Source organism: Medicago truncatula, chromosome 1 (assembly GCF_003473485.1).
Source record: "Medicago truncatula cultivar Jemalong A17 chromosome 1, MtrunA17r5.0-ANR, whole genome shotgun sequence".
NCBI lineage: Eukaryota > Viridiplantae > Streptophyta > Magnoliopsida > Fabales > Fabaceae > Medicago > Medicago truncatula.
The window spans coordinates 6,109,822-6,124,190 of record NC_053042.1 but is presented as its reverse complement, the minus strand read 5'-3'; the positions used below and the strand labels follow the sequence as shown (position 1 = coordinate 6,124,190).

Genomic DNA, 14,369 nt, shown 5'->3' with positions numbered 1-14,369 from the left:
TTGATTTGTTTTGGTGGGTTGAGCACTACTTGTATTCATCGCCGACTTATTAATAAAATTTGTTTGTAGTTCAAAAAATAATCTTCTTATTCAGCTCAATACCTAAATGATATAATGTGAGGAAAGGAAGAGAGTGAACAAAAATATAATATGAGTATGAGTAAGATAGTTGTCACAAAACAGTTTTACAAATATCATTTCTCAAATCAGACTTTAACATGAAAGTTGGTAAGAGAAAAAAAGTTGACACTAAGTGTGCACTTCTAACATTTGTGCTTTAGATTGGCAATGTTTTTCTTCGCATTCATTGCAGACTTACCATGTTGCAAATATTAAAAACAATAGAAAGTATGACAGTCGAATATGAAAGAAAGTCACTGTCCACAACATAAGTAATTTTCCATGTTACCAGTTCTATCAATATCGTATATGGAGGGATTGTATATTTCATAAGCGGTTAATTTTACTTGTATTCTATTACGGAGAGGGTATATATTTTGCATCAAAATATCCTTAACTTCATGAGTTTTCTATTCACATGCTTTTCACATCACAATTCATACCATGAAAAAAGTTATTGGGTTTCTTTGCTAAACCCCATGATTGATTGAACATTGTCTAAAATGTGGGAAAAACATGGGAGGGTGACATCTTAATACTACACACTAGATCAACTTCCCGGTGTATAAATTATTTTGTCCACCTGATACCAATTGCATTTTCCCCCATTCTCATGGAACTATCACCTTGCAATGTTGCAGTAGGAACCAGAAAGATCTAGATAGCCAGACTGATGCGAAAAAAATTATACAAGAATAGCATTCAGGCAACATTACACCAATGATCACACCAACCAACATTTGGCAACAAATGTATAATAAGATAATCGTGCATAAGGCAATTGTGCTTCAATCCACAATTCATGGAAGATATGTCATTGCTTTCTCATCTCCTTTTAAGAAATTCTTTCAAAGAAAATACTTGAGGCGCGTCCTGCAGCGAGAAAATAGGGAATCAGTTTGAATAGAGTAATGTGTGGACAGTAGTAGTTATAGCTCTTGTTGCAAAGGTGCACTTGTGCAAGTTCTTACATATTTTCACTCAATATAATATGACGGCCAATTAAATGGTTAATCAGTTAGACAGAAATTTGTGTCAGCTTAAATTTATAATAGGATACACCCTCCGGTCACTAATATAAGCAAAAATCCACTCTTTAGATACATTCAATTAATGATGTATGTGGTCCTTATTATATGTCACATCCATCATTAATTGAATGTATCTAAAAAGTAGAATTTTGCTTATATTAGTGACCGGAGGGTGTATGGCATAAAATATGCACCCATCAAAATATGAAGTTGAAACAAGGAAATTATCAAATTGTCTATTACCTTTCCAGCCTCCTCATTTAAGCATTGCCTAACTACTGTGGTTTGCTGTATAAGCTTCTCCATTGCTGTGTAGTTGGGAAGGTTAAAGTATGCTGCCAATCACCAACATCAACGGAAAAAGAAAGGACAACTACACATTATATTCAATAGGGGTAGAATAAAGTATTGAAATTTGTAATAAAATATTCAAGTTAACTAACCAAGGATAGTTCGATTCAAACTATCAGCAAGCTCTTGACGATATTCCAAGCTAAGCAAATGAAACATTGGGGAATCCTCTGGCTCTTTATAAGCAAGAAGGGCCATAAAATCCTGAAATAAGGACATCATAATATTCACATCAACCTTAAAACAAGCATAAACACGTGCAAATATGCATTACTAAATAGTTATGCAAAAAGCAAACTTACTTGAAGTTTTTCCGTATATTGTCCGTCCTTTCCGAAAGGGCTCAACTTAGTCTGAGCAAAGTCCAAAGCTTCTGTGCTGCCAACAACATAAGATTCTATTAAAGCAAAAAAGTTTGCCACATACTCTTTTGGAATAAAAATTATTTTCATCTCACCATTTCCTAGAGCGGACAAGCTCTACAAAATGAAGGCTTAGAAGATCAAACAACAAATCTGTATTCTTCACTAAAATTTCTGGTGTCAGCTGCTCAGTGAGCTCAATAGCCTTAAGTGCATTTCCCTCCAGTACAGAGTGGAAGATTTCTACAGACAGAGGAAATTTACTGTCAGGGAGGCTTTACAACCTATAATATCCTTCAATGATAAAATATTAACAATTAATTGCATATGAAGTAGGACCACTCCCAGCATCTTCTGCAACCAATGTGAGGAGAAGGGAAGGAAACACACAGAAGTCAAGAGAAGGCTATTTGTTATCTTAACTAAGGTATGAAAGAAAAGAAAAAAAACATCCGTAAACGAAAAGTCAACCAACATTGTCAAAAAGCAGCATATGTTTCAAGTAGCAATAAGAGTAAAAAGTGTTTAAGTATCCTTCCCATTTGAGTGAGGTTCAGTACTCCAACATTGATGTTTTATATGATACAGGATATGCAGCAGTGATATTTAGGAAAGTTTGGAGAACTCAGCCAATCAAAATGATATTAGGACCATTGGACAAGTAATCAAAAGTTTTCATCTCAAACAACCTTCAAAACTAGAAAGAAAGAAAAAATCAACATACTTTTTCTTTTCTCCATGTTATCCAAATAATCGGTAGGCCGCTTCGCCCCAGTGCCGGCCATGAATGACTCTGCTGATTCTTCATAGCAATTATGTATAAGGTATGACAGAACAATGTTGGAGACATCCTTTTCACTTATTGCCTGTAAATACATTGATGTATTCATTATTTATAAAAATTAGCTAAATCATTTGTGACCAGAGAATAAACAACCAGGAAATCATAGTTGTCAATAGAAACCCAATAAAGCACCTAATAGGCTAAAGATTAACCATATAAGTAATGGTTCTGCTGGGAGGACCATCCTACATGAGCTCAATTTCTGTTTTATTCCTCTCAATGATAAGTGAAACAAAAACAAGTTCAAAAGCCAAACAAAAACTGAAATGCTTAAATTAAAATCATCTTCGCTCATATAAACTACTAAGCAGAAAAATGGATCTCCCATAACAACAAACCCCAGTGACCTTGAGTTTATAAAAATTCAGAAAAATAACAAGAGTTTATTTCTCAAAAATAGCATCTAACGAACATGATATTGAAACACATCACCCAAACACAAACTTTCAATCAGCAACATCATGGCAACGACCAAACCATAGAGAACATCTATGTTTTGACAGAAACTATATGAAACATCTTAAATACAATAAATTGTTCTAAATATCAAATAGGTAAAACAGAGTGGCCTTGCATATGCGATTAAGAATTCATAATTTCAATAAATTTCTGACATCATACATTGTTGCTTGATTTGATGATGTGAAAAATTGGATGGAAGGGTTATAAAGGGTTTTGGCATTCACTCATTATTGTTTGGTAAATGGTGAAAAACAGAGTTGGGCTTATAGCTTAAAGCAAAGAGAGTAGTCAAATTTGAGGAATGGAGAGTAAATAAGTTGTAATATACTCTCAACATAAGCAAATATAAACTAATTTAATTGTGCATCAAATTATATATTAGGGCACTAAGATCAGAACCTATGTTTACAAAACTCGCAACCCTTGGAGATTGGAGAACTGGTAAGAGAATAATCGAAGAGCAATAGGTAAACACGATAATAAAAAGAAGTAGGGGATACATTACTTACAATATTATCATATTGGCGAGGATCAACGTCCATGGTTGAATAGGCGTGGAATTGGGATTCTCCGAATATGCCTGCAAAACTCACAAGATATATGAAGAAACAAAATAAATGTCACTAACTCAAACTACCATCTAAAGTTGTAACATTAATTTCACCATAACAAATGATCGCAAAAATAATAATAATAATAATAATAATAATAATAATAATAATAATAATAACAATAAAAATTTAAAACAGAATTCATAAAAATTATATTATTATACCAACAGGGTTGGGTCTAGAAGACGTGGCTAGACTAAAATTCAAATACCGGCCAAGAGAGTTATGCTTATGCATTTTTAGTGTCACAATGGATTACTAAAAAAATCCTTGAATTCCCAACAGTGATTAAAGAGAAAAGCTGTATAGCATCGACACCTCGAATTGGAGGAGTGTCCCACACGTGTCAATGTCTGACACCAACACGTGTGATTACATACATTCAAATATAGAATTAGCTTTAACACAACATAAAAAACAATGATATTGGTGCCCCAATCCTAGAATGTTGGTCACAAGCAACACAATGGATGAAGCCAAACAGTCCCAAAAAACTAATCACACCATCAACAACCAAAAAAATCCTAAAACTAATGGCCCAAAATAAGATTTATCGAATAAAGAACTAAACCCATCACAAGAATATGATTAACTTGGAATTTGAAGAAAATAGGGTTAGGGTTGAAATAAAAATCGAGACTTTTTATTTAATGGTGGAATCTGATTAGTTCACTAACCCGAATAGGAGCAGAGTGGTGGCGGCGGGGTGTGGTGGTTCCGTCGCAAACTGTGATGGAACCAAAATAAAACAAGGAGAAGAATAAATAACAAAGGGTATGGAGAAGAAAAACGAGCAAAGGGTGATCGGAAATGGTCTTACCACGTGGAGGAGGAAGACAAAGATTCTCCGATCTGGTGGCGTGCGGTGGTCGGGGAACGTGCTGGAGGGTGATGTTTAGAGAAGGGAGAAATTTCACCAGAGAAAAAAAAATATATAAATTATTATTCCATGTAGTTTTAAATATATATATATATATAAATTATTATTCCATGTAGTATATGTTTTGATCATTCAAAAAAAAAAAAAATAGAGTAACATCGAATTGGTCTCTCACTTTATAAATGATTCTCAAATTAATATTTAAAAATTTAAAAATAGCTTTTATCTTTGTCAAAAGTTTTTCAATTAAATTCATTGTTATGTAAAAAAATATAGAAACATTGCTCTAATTAAGAAACTTTTGACAAAGGTATAATGGACTATTTTGAAATATTATCAAAAGTTTTTCAATTAAACTTATGTTTCTATGATTTTTTTCATATGACAAGGGACCTAATTGAGAAAATTTTAACAAAAGACATGAATTACTTTGAAATTTTAACAAAAGACATTAATTACTTTGAAATATTAATAAAGTTAAGGACTAATTTGAGAATCACTTACAAAGACGATGACCAAATTGATGGTTTACTAAAAAAAGAATATTTCATCTGTCTCAAAATGTGAGCAAATATTGGTCAACAAAAATTAATGTATTTGTTTTAAAATTTGTACTAGATACATTAACTTATGTTGGTTCATTCTTGCTAACATTTTGGGACGACGGAAGTATATATTTGGTTATTAAAAACATTATATATATATATATATATATATATATATATATATGTGTGTGTGTGTGTGTGTGTGTGTGTGTGTGTGTGTCTGTGTTTGGTTTAATAGAAATTGATTTTGAATGAGTTGCAAGTTAATAGTGTGTTTGGTTTGACGGTGGTGAAAATTGATTTTGATAGAATTGAATTTGAGATAATTGATTATAGGTAAAGTGAATTGGATATGAGTTGATTTTTATTTGAATGCATTTAAAAGTGATTCTTATGAGTTGATGTTATCTTTATCAAAATTGATTTTAAATATGAAATGACTAAATTATCATCATTTGTAAATTGCTAAATCTTGAGAGACATTTTGACAGCGAAACCGTCCCAAAGTGTATTTTCATCTTCTCTCTCATGTTGATATCTTTCTCTCACTTCCGTGAATTTAGGACATGCATTATTTTGATTGACTGCTGGTTTATTCGGGACAACTTCGAGATGTTTTCATTCGCGTTAAATAGCATGGCTCTTATCCTTTTAATGGTATTACAAACTATATTGATTATCATATTTCAATTTTTATTGCTTCATAAATTCATTTTACAATAATATTAATTTATAAGAGCTATTATCAATTGACTATTTTTAATATTTATCTGGCAAAGAGTAATTTAATATAATAAAAGAATTAAAGGTTGTAAAAAAAGTTGTATATGTAAAAATTACAATAGTAAAATAACAATCCCTTTACCAAAAAAATTGACCAAACCCAATAGTAAAAAAAAAACCAATAAAATCAAGTGTGTCTCTCTCATTAAAATCACACTAAAGCCTATAGATGGAAAAGATAGATTTATGTGGTTATGATTTTTACTAGGAGTGGTGAATCTCGGTGCCGTGAGTAGAGGATTTGGGTGATGTGAAGAAGAAGAAAAAAATTATTTATGTGTACTTCGGTGTAGGAAGTTTGAGAAGAGGTTAGGCATCATTACGTAAAGTATGTTTGTCACTTAAAATTTATGGATTGGATTCGGTTTTGATCATTTGTAGGAGAAACTCCAATTTCTAGCTTTGAAGGGACTCACGTTTGGTATTAGCTTTGAAAGCACTTTGAAGACATCTAAAAATAAAATCGAGCACCCTCTACTTATCATAACAATGCTTGCGACCCAACAATTTTGATATTTTAATCGAAACTAAGATTTGTGGACAAAAGGGATTTGATATTTTAAAGACAGCTTGAGCATCTCCCACATCAAGATTTCTTCTTCTGAGATTTCTAAGATGATTCCAGCAATCCCGACTAGAAAAGGCATTGTAGGTACTCCTTCTTCATCAAACTTCTCAACGAGGCTTTTAGTTGCTGCAATCATTTTCTTATGAGACCGCAGATAGGCCACACTCTTAGGACTAACCATTCCATGATTGTGAACATTGTTTATGCTTTTTATAACCCATTTACCTCTCTTCCCTGCTTTTGAAATAGTAAGTGATGCTTTACAATCAGTTCTTGAGGTTGAACGCTTTCTCTTCCCTTCTTCATTTTCACCCTTCACTATATGTGTACCTTCATTAGCGCATTCAAACAAGCAAAATTTTTGCTTAGTAGACCGAACACGAACTCCAAAACCTTCTTTCTTGGCAAATGATGTGTAGAATTCTTTTACATCCGCAATGGAGTCAAATTCCATATCAACAATAGGACAAATATTAGCTTCAGACGACTTGGAATTTTCTGAATTTGGTTCTAAATCATTAGACACATCATCAACTATCTCATGGTCTTCTAAACACTCAATAGTGGAATTTTCCACACACTTATTATCCATGTACCTATAGGATATAAAAAAAATAAAAGAAGCCATGAATAATGAGTATTCATGATCATGAACATGAGAGAAACATGACATTAGCTACAAAAAAAAACAGAAAATAATATGGCGTGGATATAATTGCCTCAATGAACAATGAAAGTATATGGGAGAAACATGGTATTAGTGAAAATGTAAAGACAAATAAAAGAACATGGCATATGGCGGTGCCAATCCCTATTAACACGTGAAACACAAGCATATGGCGGTGCCAATTGTTTTTGACGGTGTACTCAATTGATCTTAGGGGAAAGGATGCTTTGTCATTGTCAATAAAATCTTAAGGGAAAAAGAATTGTGTTACAGAAAACTCACGCGGTGACGAAGGTGCATAACTTTCTCCTTGGCGGCAATGGGGACTTGCTATATTTTCTATCAAAACCTCGTGACAACGAGGAGAAAAGACAGTGAAAAAATGTCACGTGAAATTTTTTAATACCTAAGTTTCCTTTTTAGAATTAAACATTGTGAACCGCATGATTAAGAGATCTGGACGGTTGGAATTTGGTGTCAACGAATTCGTTGACACTTGATATTAACGAATCATGTCTCTCTATGTTGGATTAGGTAAATTACCCTATCAAACGTCACAAGACTTAATACTTATATGTTGCTTGTATCTACCTATATAAAATACATACCTTCTACAATAGAATTCAGTGGAAGTAACATCACAACCGGTTCTGTTTGAACACTCCATCGGGATACCAACATCCATGTTTTACCGCTAGTTGGATGAGACAACAGTTTCTTTTTTAAACTAGCATATGCATGCCCAAAAAAACTTGTACACATAATTGTTGTGGGTGGAAGACCATCCAAAAATTTGTTCACTTGTTTTTCCACATCTTTATTAGTGTTGGGAGGCCTACACCAAGACGCAACACGGACGATGAGAGGATTTCTTCATACTACATATATGATTTTATTCTTTGCATTATAATGCAACAAGAATGATTGTTACTTGAGTAAGTTATATGTGTTTTCTCTCATGTAAGAAGGTAAAATCATACTTGGACCCTGAAATTGAACTAAAAGTTATTAACATTCAATGGGAGGTGTGTCACGAACCATAAAAAGAACATAAAACATTGAAAAAGAAGCATATAATCGTAATGTACATTTGAGTTGCTTGATAGCAAAAATTGGAAAGGACAAAAAAAAGGAAAAATAAGGGGACCAAAATAACATTTTAAGGATATTATTTGAGGTATTAGACACAACTTTTTTTTTTTTTTGGTAAAAGGTATTAGACACAATATTGTTTTTTTTTTTTAAGAAGTTAGACACAATATTGTTAAGACAATATAATAACATTTTATCCATTAATTTTGTTAAAGATTTTGATTTTGATGATGAAGTATAAGAATGTTTAAAACTTTAACTTTATTATTTTGATATATATATTTATACACACACAGAAACGCACATATTTGATATATTTGAATGTTGGATTAGGTTAAAAACTTGGCTTTATGATTCGATTTTAAAGATCTTTGAAATACTTTTTAACTAAGTACAATTATATTCCGTAAAGAACTGTCTTTTTTTTTGTTGAAATTTTTGTATTACCCGACTTGCAGAGTAAGTTTTGCATTGCAATCTTGGTATTTTTGATTGGATTTAATAAGATCTTTCTTTTCCTAACATTGGCATGTCTGCTTGGTTGCAGAAACTATTTTTTGGAGTTTCAATCGATCTTTTATAGGAAAACTGAAATTCTCTAATATTTTCTCATCATACAAGGTTAGATCGTGATATTTGGTATAAGGTGATCAATCAAATTGAACAAATTCATAAGTTCTTCAATCAATCTTATCTTATCTTTTGAATTTGAATGAATATTATTCATTGACAGTGTTCATCTTGCACTAAAAGTGACCATATGTTGGCTCAATGTGTGGGTTTATTCTTGTTTTTCTATTTCTATTGTTGATCACATAGCTTTTCTTTTAAATTCTCTTTTGATGTATAATGTTGGAGATTATATTCTACTACCTCTGAGCTTTCTTTAACTTAATACAAAACAATCAACCAGTTGTAGTTTAGACATCTTTCATTCACTATCTTTTAATTTGTTTTCAATGGGAACAGCAATCACAAGGGAATAGTTACAAACATAATGTGTTTTACTTAGGTAGAGACAAACATAATATGTTTTACTTAATAATTTATTTTAAAGTAATTAATGTATTTATTTATTTTTAGGGTTAATTAAGTTTTTAGTCCCTATAAATATTCACAATTTTGTTTTTAGTCCCTACAAAATAAATTCACACTTTTTAGTCCCTATAAAATTTTCAATCAGCATTTGTAGTCCCTATAAAACTTTCCATCAACAGTTTTGGTCCCTAAAATGCTTAAGGAAGATGTCACGGGGACTAAAAAATGTGATTTTATTTTGTAGGGATTAAAAACAAAACTGTGAATATTTATAGGGACTAAAAACTTAATTAAACCTTATTTTTATTAACTAATTATTATAATGTGTTTTAGTTAATAATTTATTTTAGGGTTAATTAAGTTTTTGGTTCCTATAAATATCTGCAGTTTTAGTTTTAGTCCCTATAAAAATAAATCACACTTTTTAGTCCCTACGAAATTTTCCGTTAGTATTTTTAGTCCTATAAAATTTTCCGTCAGCATTTTTAGTCTCTATCAAAAATTTCCATCAACATTTTTGGTCCTTAAAATGCTTAAGGAAAATGTCACAGAGACTAAAAAGTGTGATTTTATTTTGTAGGGACTAAAAACAAAACTGTGAATATTTATAGGGACTAAAAACTTAATTAACCATTTATTTTAAAGTAATTAATGTATTTGTTTTTCGGCTTAAATATGTCTTTCGTCCCTGCAAATATAAGCCATTTGAATTTTCATCCCTGAAGTTACTAATCCTTTCAATCTGCCCCTGCAAATATTAATCATTTGACATTTGGTCATAATTAGGTTTTTTTTTGCTGAGGTGGGCTGTCATTAGCGACGTGGTGCCCATGTGACAAGTGATGATTGAGTGAGGTGGTTTGCTTAAATAAGTCTTTCATCCCTGCAAATATAGGTCATTTGAATTTTCGTCCCTGAAGTTACTAATCAGATGTAATTAGGACCAAAAGTCAAATGATTAATATTTGCAGGGACATATTGGAAGGATCAGTAATTTTAGGGACGAAAATTCAAATGACCTATATTTGCAGGGACGAAAGACATATTTAAGCCTTATTTTTATTAACTAATTATTATGTTAATCAATTTCTCTTTTGACCAAGTATGTTGCACGGTTTTGTTTGCGTAGTCAATATGAATGTTACATTACAACATAATAGTTAGTCATTTCTAATTAAAAGCTAGTTAATCCTAATTAATATGATATATAGTTTTGCAACGTAAATAAACATAGGTGTCCAATTCAATGGATAGAAAAGGGTAAGAAAGCAGTGTGTTTGGGAAGGAAGAGTAGGAGAGAGCATACGCATAGTAAGCAGTTGTGTTAGAAGAAAAACAATCACAATAGTGTATAAGTGTATTAATAATAAATTAGGTTTCCATGAGCATCCAAGAAGTTGTTCCAGAGACCTTGCTAGTTTATATGCGGTGTTAGCAAGAAGTGGCTGTTGTATAAGTGCTAGCTGTGAGGCCAACTGCACCAGATAACTAATCTGTGGTGGCAAAATACTATTAAGTCCCAGTGCATTGCACACCTTAGTTAATAATGGATAAATTTTCTATTCTCTATTTAATTTGATGAATAGTCATATTTGTGTTTGATTTATTATTTATGATGATTCTCTATTTAATTTTTCTAACGATCTTAAGAGTATTTTGTTGACATAGAATTATTATTATAAAACTCAATTGTCACAAATTCCTTGTTGGATTTGTTTACCGTTGTGAATGGGAAATTACTATGTCGTCGCTTGTTTTGGCTTCTTTTGTTTATCTATAAGACCAATATTGTTCAACAAAGTCCTATTATCATTTACATAATATCTACTATGTTTTATTTTGGTGAATCAGAAGATGCTTGTAATACAGAATTTTGACTTCTCAAGGTGAACCTTTGATTTACGGAGAATGGCAAGTAAGTTGCTGAAAATTGTACGATTGGTAAGTTTCCCAGGTTCTATATACTCCATCGTTACTTGTAGTTAAAATATGATTTAATTACAAACCATGTGATTGGGTGCATATTTATGCTTGATACGGTCAATCATTTTGAGGCTATATGTGTCAAGTGTTTTATGTGTGTGTGACATAAATGATAAACCTTATCAGTAGAGTGTCTTTTGTCTTGATAAACCATATCAGTGTTGTATGTGGTATGTACTGTTATTTTTGTGATATGACATGAATATGATCCATTATTATGTATCAAAGCATTATCTGAAGAGTACTGACTGTGAGGCCAACTGCTCCGGATAACTAATCCGTAGCGGCAAAATACTCTTAAATTGCACGCCTAAGTCAATAATTAATAAATTTTTTATTCTTTATTTAATTTGATAAAGAGTCGTATTTAATTATGTTTGTGTTTGATTTATTATTTATAATGATTCTATGTCTAATTTTTCCAACACATACACACCAGATTTAGGCATTACCTAATTCAAATATTTGAAACAAGTTAATTTCTCTCACTATGAGAACCTTCTTCAACTAATTGAAATTCTGAAAAACCAAAACAACATTACAAACTCGTTTCCCACAGAAAAACAACTATCCAGTAATGTCACTATGCTCTCTTCAATCCTATTTCTCTTATTTTATTCCCTTTCCTTTTTAATATAATTCATCCTATTTATCTTCATTCTTCCACAAAACCACACCAGACACATAAAGCAAAAGGTCCAATTGTCAAACTAAATTAGCTTAATGTTATGATGGTTTTTGAGATCAATTTTCTGCTAATTCGTAGGTGCTATAGTTTTTTGAATAAAAAAAAGTATCATGCAAATCATATTAATAAATTGCATGATAAGGCATTATCCTATTAATATATTTGAAGGGACAAATTAACCAAAAAAAAAAAAGAACGCAAGCAAAACATAAAACAGTTAACAATTATCATTACACTTAATTCAAAAGTGATGAACAAAGATTTACAAAAAAAAAAAAAAAAAAAGTATCTAGCACAATTATCATAAGGAGAAGAGAGTATAATAGGATGTCATAATAAGAGTACAAGAATTGTTCTGTACAAAGTTAACTGCTTATTACTAGCTATAGCATGTACTTTGATAAGCTTGTTCAAAACAACTTGATCAAAAGTTGATACGTTGAAACACATAACTGAAAGTCTAAATGGATTATGCAACAATGAAGACGAAAATTAAATGAGAAACTGGGCACTTTCAAAGGATAGAATCCTTTCCGGCATTGATTTCATCGTTCAGTCAAAGGATAGAATCCTTTCAGGCATTGGTTTCATAATAATGACCCACATCATAATGCTGGCCCAAGGATCGGAGCATCCGAGCATAGCTCAACTCTAAACGGTTTTCAATCTAATTCTGCACCCTCCTTAATGAATGGTTTTCTAGGGACCTGCAACCAGGAAAAAAGTAAACAGAAGATAGAGCAAATATTGTGTTGCATCATGTTGATACTAGTGGGAAGTTAGAATTTTCAAACAAAAGTATAGATATTTATATTGTGAGTAATGCTAGGGACAACTCTCTTTAAGACAGTAATGACTAAAAATTAAAAGGGCATTGAAAAAGACAATACCTTCTCCTCTTCCTCTATAGGATTATCGAAATCTGCAGATATAATAGGAGTTTTATCAACATATATAGTGTAATAATAAGAAAAGTGAGAAACAAAAACAATCAAAATATAAATCACCAAGGGGGAGAGAGATTAGGAGTCAATGTTAAAGGCAACTGTGTGAAGAACATATGGGAGGCTTACCATCGGAGTTATCCAATTCCAACCGTAGAGCAATACAATCAGCATGCTTATTCCAGTATTCCACCTCCGAATCAGAATCTTCATGTAAATTCTTCATCGTAGATGATGAAGATGCTTCAGGTTTGATTTTCAGCTTGTTTAGTCTTTTTCTACGTGCAATCCGTTTCTTTTTTAACTTGGAAGGTTTCTTCTTTCGCACAGGCTCTATAAGGAGTAGATAGACAGAAAGAACATAAGAATCAACTAGTATTTTATCTACACTATAAATTAACCACTAACCATGTTTAACGTATTTACAAACTCAATTCAATTGGAGCAAGCAAAAACCAGAAACAATTATAGAAAGAAAAAAACAAACACCTATTTGAGTCCACACACACACATGAACACTGACTCTAATATGCGTGCGATGAATGAATTAAAGGGATTGAATTGCATAATAAAATACTCAGAAGCAAGACAATTAGGGTTACTTACTTTTGCGTTCACCTAAGATCAATAGGTGTGGATCGGAAATCACATTTTTGTAGTGAGGATTTTCGTTTATCCCTAGCTACGGTTATCGGCATTATCGCTAGCTAGCTATTCTGTAAAACAAATAACAAATTAATTAACAAGAATTTACAATATCAAATCAAAACCTAACCTAACCTAACCTAATAGAGAGAGGGAACCGAACAACAATAAATAATTTCATGATGAAAAAATCAGTAGCAGCATGAATTCAGCAATTGAACATTCAATTGCAAACAGAAATAAACGTTGAATTCAGCAATTGAATACTGTACCTGTGAGATGAGAAGAGAAGGAAGAATCAGAAGAACGTTCTGTTCAATTTTTGCTCGCAATCTAATCGAAGAAATAGGGGAACAAACGACGGTGGTTAGGGTTTCAGTACCACAAACAAACAAAATGCAGGCGTGTGATTCTATAAGGGTTTTTGACAGTACCACAACACTGAAAAAAAAGTTGAGATACGCCTTTTTGAATTTGAAACGAATAAATGGAGCTTATATATAGACCTTGCTCTACTTATCTTGCTCTTAAAGAAACAATCTTGTGGGTCACCTTCAATTTAGGAAAATCTCTCTTTTAGAGAGGGGCGGATTGGTCAAACCCTTTTCTGAGGATGAGATCAAGGCGGCAGTGTGGGATTGTGATAGTTTCAAGAGCCCAGGTTCTGATGGGATCAACTTGGGTTTTTTTAAGTCTTTTTGGCCTGAGATGAAAACAGAGCTTGTGCGCTTTGTGACTGAATTCCATAGGAATGG

At 32.1% G+C, this 14,369-nt stretch overlaps 1 protein-coding gene and 1 long non-coding RNA gene across 2 annotated transcripts; both read right to left on the bottom strand.

The window, feature by feature from the left end:
• Positions 1–493: 493 nt before the first annotated feature.
• Positions 494–4,744, bottom strand: LOC11417889 (glucose-induced degradation protein 8-B homolog). The gene is made up of 9 exons (XM_003589182.4): positions 4,602–4,744; positions 4,459–4,508; positions 3,680–3,750; positions 2,589–2,730; positions 1,960–2,107; positions 1,805–1,880; positions 1,595–1,706; positions 1,395–1,486; positions 494–993 (listed from the first exon to the last, which is right to left on the bottom strand). Exons 3-9 carry the CDS (start codon positions 3,710–3,712, stop codon positions 946–948), a joined length of 651 nt encoding a protein of 216 aa, XP_003589230.1. The 5' UTR covers positions 3,713–3,750; positions 4,459–4,508; positions 4,602–4,744; the 3' UTR covers positions 494–945.
• Positions 4,745–12,323: 7,579 nt separating this feature from the next.
• LOC120579354 (uncharacterized) lies at positions 12,324–13,683 on the bottom strand. Its single transcript, XR_005645156.1, has 4 exons — positions 13,576–13,683; positions 13,099–13,302; positions 12,916–12,947; positions 12,324–12,732 (listed from the first exon to the last, which is right to left on the bottom strand). It is a non-coding gene; the product is annotated as an uncharacterized lncRNA (long non-coding RNA).
• Between the last annotated feature and the right edge of the window lie 686 nt (positions 13,684–14,369).

Bases quoted from the DNA above. Each gene is read 5' to 3' on its own strand.
- LOC11417889 (XM_003589182.4), bottom strand. From the start codon at position 3,712: ATGGACGTTGATCCTCGCCAATATGATAATATT. The intron at 2,731-3,679 runs GTAAGTAATGTA...ATGTATTTACAG, and splicing joins CTCGCCAATATGATAATATT to GCAATAAGTGAAAAGGATGT. The intron at 1,707-1,804 runs GTAAGTTTGCTT...TCCTTATTTCAG, and splicing joins AATATACGGAAAAACTTCAA to GATTTTATGGCCCTTCTTGC.